This window comes from Rhagoletis pomonella, unplaced genomic scaffold, assembly GCF_013731165.1.
Source record: "Rhagoletis pomonella isolate Grant_MI unplaced genomic scaffold, Rhpom_1.0 Rhpom_scaffold_00013, whole genome shotgun sequence".
Lineage (NCBI taxonomy): Eukaryota > Metazoa > Arthropoda > Insecta > Diptera > Tephritidae > Rhagoletis > Rhagoletis pomonella.
This window is the reverse complement of record NW_023458567.1, coordinates 527,347-542,385: the sequence shown is the minus strand read 5'-3', so window position 1 is coordinate 542,385 and position 15,039 is coordinate 527,347. Positions and strand designations below refer to the sequence as shown.

Genomic DNA, 15,039 nt, shown 5'->3' with positions numbered 1-15,039 from the left:
TTCCGCTCAAAGTTGCTCATAATTGCCCTCCCTTACAGGTCTCGTGTTTCTGCAATATCGGTCGGAAACGAAACGTGCCCTATTGCCAAACGAAATCACCTCGATCGATACTGTGCGCGCCCTGTTCGTGCGCTCCTTTCCTCGCCAGCTAACCATGGCATATCTGGAGGGGCCAAACGTCAAAATATACATACATGACGCCAGCAAGGACATGTTCTACGAATTGGAAGATGTACGTTCACATTTACGCGAAATACGCGATCGTTCGGTGCTTCGATTATTTGAATCCACAGAAGTGGCTGCACCGCCGCAAATTTTACCCGGCGGACCTGGCGTTCCGCAGCCTCTGCCTCAAGTAACGCCAAATCACTGGGATCAAGACCAGGTGAGATCTACTATTGAAAATCAATATTCGTAAATGAAATTTTTAACGTAAAAACCTCTTTGCAGAGTTACTTCAGCGAACCAGAATTCGATTCGGATTACAAACATCAACATATTCACAAATCAAAGGTGAGCTTTTTATTGCATAAAATACAAAATATAAATAGACATACATACATGAAATACAATACAAAATGCTATTTTCTAAAAATTAAGCTAATGAATACAAGCGCGACCGACCGCGGGCAGCACGTTCGACCGAAGCTCGAAATTAAATGCGTTTTGAAAATGCGCCGACCTATGTAATAGCCACAACCCCCACTAGCGCTCCGAATACACCCTTCTGACTAGCGCCGTTTCACATGCTCGCCGTGGCAATTAAAAATTGCCACACCCACCTACACTTAATCCCTTGAGCGCGTTGTCCATCTGCTCCTTGGCATCCTTCCATGCAAACACAATGGCACCTTGGAATGGTTCTGGGTCACAGGCACTACAAAGCGCCATCACCGCCTTAACTTCCTCTTCGGCCGGCTCGCGATCGTGCTCGTGAACCTCCTCTTCAAGGTTCATTTTCAACGTCAAATCGTGTTTGAACTGCTGACCGCCGAACTCCGCTAGTCCGTCATACTTCAAACTGCTGCCTACCAACGGATCCTCCACTACACTGCCATCCTCCAGCAATACCAGGCCTCGCTTGCGCAGATTCTTCGATGGCAGCATAGTTACGCGCGCCTTTCCTAAGTCAGCGGCTCGCTTGCGCACCAGCTTCTGACCAAAGGCTCCATCCGTGTCGTTGCTTTTGGCCTGGCGCTTGAATAAGATGCGTGTCTCGGTCTCGTCGATGAACTGCACATTGGCAGGATTGTTGAGCGTGCTGTATTCGCGTGTCGTTGAGCTGGTTTGCACGGTCTTCGGCCGCAATGGCAGTGCCGAATTCGGCTGCGCGATATGACCCAGTAGTTGTTGCGACACCAGCCGGGAGCCGGTATTGATTTGCCCGTTTACAAAGTTTGTGTTGATGGTGACGGCCTGCTGCTGATCGGACAGCGGGAAAATCGTGTTATCACTGCCCGCCATCTGCTGCATCGGCAACTGTTGGGTTGATTGTGGTTGCAGCAGCAACTGCTGTTGCTTTGGTTGCGCGAGATTTAGACGCACGCGCGTCGGTATCTGTCCGCTTGCCAAGAGGCTGTGCATTGGCAATGGCCGGTTTATCTACCAAGTGGAGAAAATTAAAATATTTACATCAGAAAACCCAGTGGCTACCGAAGTTGGCTAACTCACAGTTGGGGGTGCTCTTGTTGTTGTTGACAACTCCAGGCCCTCGTGATCGAAGTGGTGAGCGTGGTGATGCTTGTGATCGCGGTGCGCCTTGCCCGCACTCAGCGCTATATGGTAGATCTGTATCAATGTGATCTCGAAGTGGAGGCCCTGAGACAAGTCACCCGTCGGCGATAACCCGCCCGAGAACAATTTGCCTTTCCCGGGTATTGTGTGACTAACCAACTGAAATAAATAAGAATACAATAGTTAACAGTATATATTACCAATTTGCCTGTTTCGCGGTTAGCAGCAAAAGCGAAAGCCACTGCTTGGACGTCATTTCCTGCATTTGCCAACAGCTACCGGTCATCGACAACTCGACAACTTACTATCACTTGTTGGCGCACGAACGTCGGTTTTTTGGATTATTTTTTATCAAAATTATTAGCGAATGCACAAAAAATATGCAAAGTCGAAAACTCAGACACCAAAAGTCTCGTATGTCTAAGCATTTCCAGCGACACAGCTGAATTTGAATAAGAAAGCACAAATTCAAAACTCACCGCGTTGTGGAAGCCACGTCCAACGCGCTCTGACTTCACCCAAACCTGCCATTCGCCCGTCTTTCCATTCCATGACGAGCACTGATGATGCCATTGACGCACACGCAACGGATAATTGAGCCTGCAATTAAATGTGGCGCAACCGCAACCGCAGTCGCAAATCGAATCGTATTGAATTAATCAAATTTCATAACTTTGCGATGTATGATACAACTCTATGATAAATGTGTAACGATTTTGAAACCTTTTTCGTGCTTACCTATAAACCTGCTGACCTTTTATGGCCATCGAAATAAAACTGGAATTTTTTGAGTTCGAAATCCAAAATTGGAATTCACGCGGTTCATCCTTAACTGGCATTTGTGGAATCGCAGAGCCGGTCAGTTGGTCAATTGTAGTCGGCGGCAAACGGCCATAGCAAAGAGTATAGAGAAGCGAAAAGTAAAAAGGAAAATGCGATCGCATGAATACATTGGACTTGTCGTCTATTAAAATTTGACAACAAAATTGATTTAAAGTCGGTCAAACATGTTCATCTTATAAGGATTTTTGTGAGGAATGGGAAAATAATCGGGCCAATGCAGCAGTACGCGGTCTAAGAAAAAAACAAAAAAAAAATGTTCGCTTTGTAGTAAACTTGGTCGATTTCGTGCGGCACAAAAGGAATTTCGCGCGGAATGGGAATCAATTAAATTGACAAATATATACGCCGGGGATTTGAAGAATTCTAATACAAGATTTTACGCATTTTTTTACCTCATTCGTTTAACAATTCTCACGCCATTGTAATTAGTTGACTTACAGGAGAAATCAAGAGCTGCAGCGCGTTACTGTTTTTCGGTACAACCAGTGTAAAAGAGTTTTTCAATGTTTTTTTTTCGTTTATAAATTTCGAAGTTCGAAACCATGCAAGTATCATAGATAGTGGCTCATGTGAAAGTCGGCATATCCGCTCACATACTCAACGAGGATTTGCCTATTGAAAGTTTCTGCGTCGTGCGATCGTTTTATCAGCTTTAATTAATTTATTATCCGCATATATTAATCAAACCGCACACAAAGCCGTAAACTTGTTTGTGAAATTCCCACAAACGTCGCGAACGCCCCATGGTTTCCACCTTCAGTTGCGTTCAAAATCATTGCCACGCCGCAAGAGTTCATCAACTGAGTGAAGCGACCACAAAGAAACCGGAAAATGTTTGCGAAGCGCAGTAAACGCGCATGTACGCCTCGCAGCCTTAAACTCGCTGCAGATTAGTGACGGCTGCGCACGCATGCGTATTGAATCGCTTACACTTTCGCATAAACAACTGCTTAGCCATTCAGAAAGTGATCATCCAGCGTCGCACGAATGACTGACGTTCATCTGCAATTAGCACGTAATTTGCATTACGCTTACGCTTATTGGCTTGTACTGCGTGCGCCTCCCAGCCCCTCTGTGGCGACCACTTTTGACGCCGTTTCGTGCCATAGTGAATCCATAATGCACACAAGAAATGCCCGTCCGTTATGGCACACCATTTAATGGCATAACTTCATGAGATGATGTTGTTACAACCGTTGTCGTTATTACCGGTCACCGTGCGGCGTTGAATTGTGTCAAATGCTGAAACCTGTAACTTCAATTATGCAACTTTGGCACAGACTAGAGATGTGTGGTATGTAAACCTAGTTTTGCAGCAGCGAAATACAGACGCCAGACGCTTAGACAGCATCACTTATGTTGCAGCATTGTGGCAACTACGAATGATCGAGGCAGCGAGCTGGAGTTGAGATTGGAGTTACATACAAGTCGGTAAGTAGCACCATGACTTGAGTGCTGCCGTGTGGCCACAAGCTGTGTGTGCGCTCTCTTGTGTGCTGCATAGAGTCTTTTGATACCGAAGACAACAGGAAGCTTGCTTCCTTTCACTTTTTACCCAGCTCATAGCAACGACATGGTTGCATAACTTTCTTCTATTCATCAGAGCCAAGCGTTGACGGTCGCGTTTTGGCATTTCGAATTCAGCTGTTTTCTTGAAATTTTAGCATGCTAATTTCGTGGCGTGATTGTGGTGGCGACCGCAACATCGAATTCGTCACACATCTTGCGTGTAAGCCATAGCAACGCGTAAATGAACGCACTCAGTCTGCGTAGGTACAGTGGAGACAACGTGGGTTCAGAGCGGGTTGGTGGGGTCACAGCTGCAAACCTGTATCCACAATGAAATGGTGTCACGCCACACCCAACACGCGCCGTTCCAGCTAGTCCACATACAATTGTACCGCAATCAACATTTGAAAATATCCAAACACAAAAAATTATAAATTAAACCGATCGCCACACGAAATCCAACACTGCAGGCCACCGCAAGCCAATTAATCCATTTACCAGATCTCCCTTCTCTAATAATATTCTCTTATGCTACTTACCCGAATAAGTTAATAGCACGTGATCCCCGCTGTGATTTGTGTAGCGCGACCAAAAGCAGATAGTGAACTGATTCAAATCTGGCAGCTTATTCTCATATGCAACGGTACCATCATGATTGAAGGCGTACTTCTTGACTGCGCAGAGATCCTGAATCCCCGTTCAAAGATAATAGATAAAACCAAAACAATATTAACCATGTAACGAATTAGAACTATGTAAAACACCATCGCAGCTGACCATCTCAATTACCTCCCTGTTGTAGTCGCTACTGCCGAATAGCTCGCGCTCATACTCGAACTCATCCGTTTCGAATTTCAGCCCGGAGTGAGTCCCCAGAGGCGCCGATATCGCTACGGCCTCTCCAACACCAGTCAGCACCTTGCTCGCCGCTTCCTGCGGCAACAACGGCGACGAAGAGTACTCTGCGCTTTCGCCTGAACTGCCGCCAAGCATTAGAGTTTTGGCGCTGGTTGCCGACCCGGGATGAGATTGCTGCAGATTGAAGGAGGTGGCAAAGGAACCGCCCACTATGGGCTTCCAGCCGAAGCTCAAAGATAAAAAGCACAGTAGTCCTGCCGAAAAGGCATACGCACGTAAATAACTCCACTCCATTGCGCACTCGAATTTAAAACACAGTTCTTCGCATAAAGAAATATGTATACAAAATCACTTTCCTGATTTTTCTGTTTTCTTCTTCACTCCTCACTAGTTTCTTTACTCGATTCACTTTCGTTTTCGCATTTAAAGTTCGCGACTGCGTTGGCGATTCACTTTTCTTTATGTAACTACGATCACTTCAAGTTGACTACGCGTAGTAGTACGTCTGCACGCGACGATGGCTCGAACTTTATTGGCAATCAACTGTGGCGGCGGTGCATGTGGAAGCGTCTACAGCCACGAGACTTGAACTGGGGGAACACATGCGCAGCCAGAAAACAAGTTTGGTAGCACAACAAGCTCGGCGCACGCGCTAATCCCCGTCGCCCGCAATGTAACAAGCGCTTTAATGGCTGCGGATACGTTAACAAAGCACTAATCCGAGCCAGCGACAATCACCGTTAGCAATTTTCATTCATTCATTCATTCAACATTAAACACATTAAAGATCTCGGAGGCATCGGCCAAACGTCTCATTTGTGAGCGTCGGCTATGTTGTGTCGAACACTCACTCGAGCAATTGGCAGTCGAACTAGATGATAATTGCCGACGGACAGCAATAGCATTGATGGCACCTGTCTGCCGACTGATTGTTTACACTTTTTATGCATTTCGAAAACAACAACTGCATTAGCATTGAATAATGGCGAAGGCAGTGCAGCTGATCATCAAAGATGCAACAAAAGACGGAAATTTGTTTGGAATAAGTTTTAAGTAGACAGCTCGAGAGGAGAAGATGCGAGAATCGGACAAGTGGTTGTATGACAGCATTCAAATTCCTCTGACACTGTTTCTGCGAAGTTATTATTACAACATACAAATGTATAATAGCTATGTACATCTGCATATTTGCATTTAACTACGTACATATACATACATATGTACAAACATTCATACATACATGAAGTTGCGCGACGGAACGGACGGTTGTCTGGAAAAACTCTTCGAAAGTGAAATTGCATTGAAAATGCAAGGCGCGATCTTGCTCTGACAACCGCCAATCGATCGTTGATTTGCTCGTTTCGCGCGCCAAAATAATTTACGTGATCGATAAGAGTTCGACAGCGCTTTGGAGCATTTGACAGAAAAGAAAACAAAGTGACATACACAATGCATAATCCCATCGAGATCTAAAAAATTTCTATTTTGGCTGCTAACGCAAATTATTCTCACGTCCCAGCACAAACGCTAAGTGCCAGTGGCAGCGGCATTTGTGCAATTTTAATATGCTCATAATCACTCTTCACTCTTAGGCAATGAGATTTATTGCATTTCCAAATATTTTGCATACATTCATACATATATACATTAGGGTGGTCCTTAAATGTACGATGCAAATTTTTCATCAGATTTCCTAAGCCTCAACCCCTTCGTCGATGCTACTATAGTCGAAGATCTCACATATAAATTTTGGTTCCAATTGGAGGCGGTTAAGGCGTGTCGCACAGGGGGCACAGTACATATTACCCTATGAAGTCGTCTTAACCGACTCCAATCGGTACCAAAATTTATATGTATGTGATATCCTCGACTTTAGTAGTATAGATTTTGGGTATTAAATGAAAGAAATATGGTTTTATGGTATTACCGATTGAGGGGTGAGACTGAAAAAGTTGTTAATTTCATTTTTACAGACTACCCTAATGTGCATATGTATGTTTTTATGTCCACATATTAGCTATACTCGTTATATCGTCAACGTAGCATTTGTATTAGCTCATCGCTTCTGTATTGCCAACTAAGTATCTGATCGAGACGTAATAATTTCTTATTACAGATTGGCAAACAGGCCGCACCGTACTACGTAGGCGCCTCACAGACCTTACCGCGCGGCATGTACTCGTCCGAGCGCACCAAAGTTCCCATAGGTAAGTCAACTCAAAGCTTAACAATTCCTTAAGAAGATATATTATACATAATTAGTGAAAAAAATTCAAAAAAATTAGCAGCATGCAAAATTTTATTTGGGATCCAACGAAAATTGTGTGATTGCTTGCTTTATTAATGTGCTTCTCTGATTGATTGAATACCAATCAACAATTTTTAGTTCAATTTATGTATGTACTTTGTTTTTGTAACTGCATATTTGGGCTAGGAATATCAGTAAATTCCATCTAACATCCACTGAGTAAACGCCAACCCATTCATTTGTATATATGTATTCGTGTATTATTCTCTTCATTATCAATTGTTCACGCCCACTAATGGCTACCATCCACCATAACCATCCATAACTGTACTGTACTCTGTATCTATGTGCGTGTATGTAGGAGCGCCAGTGAAACCCTTGAGGGCGCATAACTCAAGAGGTAGCATGGAGCCCTTATTTCCTTATTCCCCGGACCAGTTGTATAGCATCCCAGGTACTTTGGATTCATATAGACGTGCATTTTCTTCACTTTTATTTTGATTAGAAGCGAATCCAACGCGTACAAATTAGACACTGCATCTTTTATGTACATACATACATACCAAACTTACAATTGCACAGTGCAACATCATTTTTGGGGCTGGATGAAAGACCTACAACCTTACATACATAGGTATAGTAAGTAGCCTCCAAATCTTTTTGCATTAACAGGTAAACATTCCTTATTGCTACATTAAGTTTGGAATGTTTTGAACGAGTGTGGAAAAAAGCTTTTAAAATTCATATCGGCGCGAAATGTGTAATTTGTAATTTTATGGAACATTTTAACCCATTTTTGCAAAGTCTGAAAAAAATAAAAATTGGGTGTGCACTAGAGGGTTCTAGGGTTAGCAAGGGGTATTCTCAGACAAATCTTTACACAAACAACGTCAAAGTCCACAGAAAAAAAAACAAACATATTTTGCTCATAAATATAACCCTAGTTCTTTTCTAAGATGATATTTCCAGGTTTGCCCTGAGAATGCTAGCAGATTTGGAGGTTTTACTCTATGAGTCTTGGACTTTCATCCTGAGTGGGAATCATTCCGCCCCCAGAAAATGAACCTGAAGTTGTTGCACAGTGTTATTGTAAAACTTTAAACTTTAAAATTTTCTTTTTATTCGAAATATTGAAACTCTTTCTATAACTACTAACATCTTGTGTTATACTGTATGTGTAATCTTGTAATCCGCAATTGCGCAAAAACTGTTATGAATGCACATTTGGTTGAACAAAGAAATGTTTGCTGTGAATTTCAGATGGTTACTCCAGTTCACCTGAGCGCAGCACACGAGGCAACTACGAGGAGCCTTACTACAGCCAATACGGCACCAGAGGACCGGTCGTCGCGCCAATTATTGACGAAGAACAGAGGTTTGGCAAACAACATTGAAATTTTTAAATTTTTGTTTGTTTCTACTTTTCACTTCACACCAAACAGCGAAGTGGGACTTGCCGAGGATCAATATGCCGTATACGGAATGAAAGTGGGACCAGGCCGAATGCCGAGACCAAATCAAATGTATGACAATGCAAGGTAAATACAATTTTTCATAAACTAAAAGCTTCCACTGAAGAATGTTTACATAATCAAGTCATTTATGTGGAGACCGAAACGGCTATCATCTTTATACTTGCTCTGTTGGTCGAATAACTCTACAATGAAAAATATCCAGCAGCAATGTGCAGGAGAGTAAAGAACGATTCTCTCTCAATTTGTAAAATATCCAAAAGTGTACGCGAACGAAAAATGAACAAAATTTTGCAAGTTTTAGATACAGCTGATCGAAATTTTTATTACATACAAAAGCATAAAAAAGCAAATACGTAACGATTACAAATTAAAAGTTTGCCTAAAGCAATTCGCTAAGCAAACGTAAGAAAATTAGTATTTGCTTTCTTCCGCAACATCGCTAAGCAAATGTAAGAAAATTAGTATTTGCTTTCTTCCAAAACATTTGAGAGAAAAAAAAAAATTCTATCAAATTCCCTGCCAAGCAAATTTTTGCACTTCTGCAATTTTCAAGTTCCACTGCCAGCTGGTGTCCACGGTTGCATTTCAAACATACAAGTTTTTATAGAATTTTTAAAATTATTTCATATGGACAAAAAACAGAATCTACATGTATGTATATTTGTTGTTACTCGGGCCTGCTTTAACATACGTTTAAATTTCTTTGTCGTAGTAACTGTCGGGTTTCCTAAATGGCCTCTCGTTTCGATTGCATTCCGATTACATATACAGGCTTTTACAGCCTAATACTTTTCAAACTATTGGAATTAACTAAATTCGTTAAGTAAACAATTATTTATTTACGTTTTTCATTAGAAAATCACTAAAGTTTATAAATTTTGAAATTTAGCGAACTTGTTTATTCAAATTATCGTCGTAAAAAGTGCAACCATGTGCCATAATCATATGTTTTTCGTAATTGCGAATTCTTGCTTGCAAAAATTTTTCCAGCAAAAAGATGCAACTTCTCTCGAAGAGAACTGTCACTTTGAGCTCTCAGTTTTTGAGTCATGGATAATTTTTTGGTCTGCACGAACGCGATTTGAAAAATTCGTTGAAATTCGTAAAAAATTATTGCTCGACGAACAAGACTATTTGCCACTTCCCCAAAAAATCAACTGTCACTTTGCGCTCTCAATTTCACCTACTTTGCAAAATTTTGTGTACGCGAACGCCAAATCCCGATAAAATTTGATAATTATCAATTTATCGGATTATCAGGCAGACTAAATAAAAATCATAATTTAACCGTTAAAATTGCTCAAATTTAACCGTTATTCTTATTCTTTTGATCAAGAATGATCGTTATTTTTGGATTTTTTTTCTCGATCATATTTCAGATTTAATTGTTTAGATCATAAAACATTTAAATCGGTCATAAAACGCAGTTTTTATCATAAATCTCAGTATTATTTTCTTTATTTCTGTTTAAAAAAAAAAAATATAAGAAAATTTCTCATCCATTTCTTGAACGCCACTTTATATGAATTTTTCGTATTTTTTTAGAGCTGTATACTAAGCTTAACCGTTAAAAATTACCGAAAAATATCCAAATTAACGATTATTTTTTGATATAGAAAAAATAAAAATCCAAATTTGACGATTATTCTTGATCAGAAAAATTAAAATAAAAAACCGATTTTGAAATCTAAAATTAAAGATCTTTATATTCTTACCTCCCTTTTATTAGCTCGGGATGTAACTATGTAATATTGATGCGCCTAAAAGATGCAGCGATTTCTATTCTCAAGTTACATACCGCTGTGGTGTAGTGGTAAGCAGTGCGCGCTTCCACTCCACAATGCCTGGGTTCAAACCCTGGTCAAAGCAACATCGCAAAAATATAGAAAGGTTTTTTCTTAACAGCGGTCGTCCCTCGGCAGGCAATGGCAAACCTCCGAGTGTATTTCTGCCATGAAAAACAGCTTCTCATAAAAATACAATCGCCGTTCGGAGTCGGCGTAAAACTGTAGGTCCCTCCGCTTTGTGTGACAACATCAAGGCGCACGCCACAAATCGGAGGAGAAGCTTGGCCAAACACTAACATATGTGTAAGCGCCAATCTATTATTATTATTATTAAAAGATGCAGCGATTTCTATTCTCAAGTTACATACCTGATGACCAGGGAACGGATTTTTAGGACCTAAAAACCTATAAAAAAGGCAAAATAAAATAACGAAATAGGCTGAAAAAGGCAAAATAAAATAGTGAAAAAGGCAGGAAAAGGCACTAGGTGTTGCAAAAAAGGCAAAAAAAGGCAAAACAGAATAGCGAAAAAGGCAGGAAAAGGCACTAGGTATTGCAAAAAAAGCAAAATAAGGCACTGAAAAAAGACAGAAAATACGAAGAACAATCAAAAAATACATTTATTTTAGAAATGTTTATATTACAAGTAAAAAGAGAAAAACTATGAACTAGAAAATGTGTACTTAGAATCTTTGACTATTTTATCCTTTCGAGTTTCTAACTCATAAAACTTTAATCTGTATAGTTATAGTAACATTGAACCACAAGATGCATTTTGAAGTTTTCTGGCAGCATTTTCATTCGATTTTCGCGAAGAAAAGCCTTGAATGTACTAAATGTGTGCTCGACGTAAGTTGATACAAGCGGCGCCCAATTTAAATATGGAATGTTTGAAACGTTCATATTATCAGGAATAAGGGCGTTTTCCTCGCCCTTTACAATTTTATCCACACCCCTTATTGTCTTCAAGCCTACGTTAGCTGAGAAAACGGCTTTGAATGTTTCCAACACCAATTTGGCAAGAGGTCTCTGCGCTTCTATAAGCCGCATGGGCAATGTGTATATTTTTTATTCTTAAAAAAAAATTGTAAATGCTATAATCACTTTTTTAAAGGTAGAAAAGGCAAAAAAAGGCAAATATCTTAAAAAACGCAAAAAAAGGCAACATCAAATGTGTTTATATGGAATCAGGTAAAGCTAAATCGTGGACATTCTTAATCGAATATAGTATATCTCTTTAGCAGAAAAAAGGCAATTTCCATAAAATCCGTTCCCTGCTGATGACAGTACGAAAAGCAAATATAATAGGGAGGTTTTAGTTTTTTAAACTATAATTTTATTTATTCTGTTAAATGCAAACAAGAGAAAAATTTACGTTATTTTATGATGTTTTTAACCGACTTCAAGAAAGGAGTAAGACCGCACAACCGATTCCTATAATTAATTTTTTAAAGGAAAGATGGTGCCACACAGGTCCCATACTAATTTGGTTTATACCTAATCTTTGCATCCTGAAGAAATTAACGGTACTTTTAAATTTTTATATGAGAATTGAAGTCGGTTTTGTTGTTTTTTTTTTTGCTTACAAATTACTTGTTTTATTTATAAACATCGCCCTAATCATGTACAAGAGTGGCTTCAATACTAAAATAAATAATCGGGATAGACATGATTGCCAGTCTCATACGACGGACTGAAAATATTTTGTGATGTGGATGGTAGTCTTCTTCGACTGCGGCGATAAATTTTTATTCTCTTAACCCCACCATTTCCGTTGGTCACCATAGTTGTTGCGACGGGATGCAAATAGGTGGCACCTAATGTGAACTCGTTAAGCATTTTAGTTACGCAAAGTTTAAAATCTCGTACCTTTGCTCTTTATAGCCTGCACAATCAGGCAGAGAAGATATCCGCCAAAAGAGAGAAAGGCTAGCGCTGTTATGCTAACGTGAAATAAGGTTTGCAATTTAGAAGGTTTTTCCTCTGGTTGCCAAGGATGGTAATCGTAGCCCCTTCAAAAATAAAAAAATTGTAAGTAATGTATCCATGTTAGCAAACTCTCATCATATAGCACTCCAGAAAGTAACGCAAAACGCATGTCTTTAATCTCGATTGGCGTAGTGTTCCAGGAGTTAAATCGCACAGAACCGAGACTACATAATTACCGCTTCTCCGCAGTTAGTTGTAGCGCTTGCGGACTCACGCATGTGCCGTTTTTATTTGGCTTTGGAATGTCGCAAACACCCAACCCATCCGCAGTTGCATTGACTTGTTTCTCTTCTTTCTTTGTTCCAACATCCTGTTGCTCTGTCAAGTCAGGTAGCCTTTCCAAAGAGCGCTGAAGGCGCAACAATTCCGACAATTGCAGCTGCATTAGGCTATCCCTCAACATTTCCCTTTCTAAAGTATCTGCGGATTTTGCCTTTTCCATGATGTAAGCAACAGTTATTACCATTGCTTGGAACAACAATGCGGCTAAAAGAACTTGTTCACGCCGTGAAGTCATTTTCATGCCCCAACATCTTCAAGAAACAATTTAAAACTGAATATCACTGGTTGGTACAGTAAATGCAGACCAACGGCAGACTCATTCCGCACTGTCACGGTCGGAAGCCGAAATTATAGGCACCGTGAAAATAAGATACACATTGACGCACTTAATGCACCAGAAATGCAAGCAAATAGTCGCAGCAAAGTTATTTGACATCAATGCAAAATGAAGTTCACAACAAACGGAGAAGTCTGTCGCAGCGGCTAAACAGAGTGGAAAACTAATAAAGACAATACAAGAAAACTCACTAATTGCACGCACGAAAGCCTTAAGTTTTATAGCGAATCTGCGTAGAAATGGGGAAACATTCATAAATTTTGAAATTCAATTCGTGACTGTCTGTCAACTGGTAAAAAAACGAATGCTTAGGTGGGAAAGTTGCTCAACGCCGGTAAGTCAGCAGTTCCGCTGTAGCCATAGGTGTTTGCTTAAGAACTAGTTCATTCAAAAAAGATAAGATACTAAGAATATAGACTAGGCATAATTGAAAACTATGTAAATGATGAAAATGGCGGCCGCTGTGGTGTAGGAGTAAGCAGTGCGCGCTTACACTCCGCAGGGTCTGGGTTCAATCTCTGGTCAAAGCAACATCGCAAAAATATAGAAAAAAGGTTTTTTCTTAACTGCCCCTCGGCAGGTAATGGCAAACCCCCGAGTGCATTTCTGCCATGAAAAATCGCCGTTCGGAGTCGGCGTAAAACTGTAGGTCCTTCCTTCGCCTTTGTGCGACAACATCAAGACGCACGCCTCAATTTGGGGGAGAAGCTCGGCCAAGCACTAACATATGTGTAAGCGCCAATCTATTATTATTATTAAATGATGAAAATCATTTTTGTGTGGTATTAAGCGAAATTAAATAGAAGACTTTTATATTTACATACATACATACATATAAATATAGCATTTATCATTGTTGTTTCCATATACATAGGCCTGAGGACTTGCATCGCATCCGCGTGGAACACATGGAGCGTCAATTGGCCAATTTGACTGGACTAGTACAGAAAGCGCTCGTAAACCAACATCCGCAAATTGCACCAATCGCTGTGCCGACACTGGATCAAAACTATTTGGTTGTACCTACGCAGTGCCAAGGTATGTATGTATATACATATGCAGGCCTATTTCAGTTTCGTCATTGTTTGTCTGTCTGCTGCCACAAACGTAATGTGAATCAAGCTGCTATATTGTATCCCCTTAACCCAATTGCCCAACGTTATCGAACGCACGCACTTGCAACTATCGAAATTCCATGAACATTGTTGACACCATCAAAATCAAAATCACAATAACAATAACAATCACCATCACTATCGCTATCACCATCACCATATCCCACAATAATCACCATCATTTTCACTAATCACTTTGTTGTATTTCTTGTGCGAGTAAAAATTCGAAAGCCACAAAAATTCGTAAGGCAATAGTGCGATCTTTTGTCATTCAAATAATTGCTATTTAGTTTTAGAAGTGAACAAACCAATTGTATTTTTTTTGTGTGTTCAACAAAAAATTTCTCATACAAGTAAATTGGATTTGCACATTTTGCACACCGAAAATCACTTTGGAAACATTTTTGGACATTATTTTCAACTTAAGCTTTGTACAATAGAGAGAGATGTTAGGTATAAAATTGATTATCTAAAGACAAATCAATAGTTTATAGAGGCCCGGAGGCGGTTAGTGTAGAAAAATGTGTTATGGATGGCCAAACACTGATTGTCGATATTCAAGATAAATTTATGTAGAAAGAAAAAAATATTACCTTGACACATTTAACAACTCATTGCAATATAAAGTATAAATAAAAAAAGTGCATAAATATGTGTTTAAATTAATGTACATACATACATACATATGCAGGCTTCTTAGTATGTACAATATTAGAGAAATATGTTAGCAACAGTTAGGGTGTGCTCGCACACACAAACGCGCAAATGACTATCATACGCCATACATATTGCAATATCATTCATCATTACAAATAGCCTCTAATAAATAATTTTCTAATATTCAATGGCTTATATCTTTTAC

The 15,039-nt window shown here is 40.0% G+C and overlaps 2 protein-coding genes across 18 annotated transcripts in view; one reads left to right on the top strand and one right to left on the bottom strand.

Moving 5' to 3' along the window:
• Positions 1–15,039, top strand: part of LOC118748419 (coiled-coil domain-containing protein CG32809) — a 32,417-nt gene that overhangs the window by 3,870 nt on the left and 13,508 nt on the right. For 13 of the 17 annotated variants that reach the window (XM_036482819.1, XM_036482816.1, XM_036482828.1 and 10 more), the window contains exons 7-13: positions 39–385; positions 451–513; positions 7,061–7,151; positions 7,554–7,646; positions 8,453–8,567; positions 8,635–8,730; positions 13,937–14,100. In XM_036482819.1, coding sequence (XP_036338712.1) covers positions 39–385; positions 451–513; positions 7,061–7,151; positions 7,554–7,646; positions 8,453–8,567; positions 8,635–8,730; positions 13,937–14,100 — 969 coding nt within the window. The remainder of the gene's footprint in view (positions 1–38; positions 386–450; positions 514–7,060; positions 7,152–7,553; positions 7,647–8,452; positions 8,568–8,634; positions 8,731–13,936; positions 14,101–15,039) is intronic. The other 4 variants (XM_036482830.1, XM_036482822.1, XM_036482821.1 and 1 more) reach the window with 2 other exon arrangements.
• LOC118748422 lies at positions 526–5,703 on the bottom strand. Its single transcript, XM_036482834.1, has 6 exons — positions 4,876–5,703; positions 4,626–4,773; positions 2,473–2,566; positions 2,214–2,334; positions 1,672–1,893; positions 526–1,602 (listed from the first exon to the last, which is right to left on the bottom strand). Exons 1-6 carry the CDS (start codon positions 5,236–5,238, stop codon positions 763–765), a joined length of 1,788 nt encoding a protein of 595 aa, XP_036338727.1. The 5' UTR covers positions 5,239–5,703; the 3' UTR covers positions 526–762.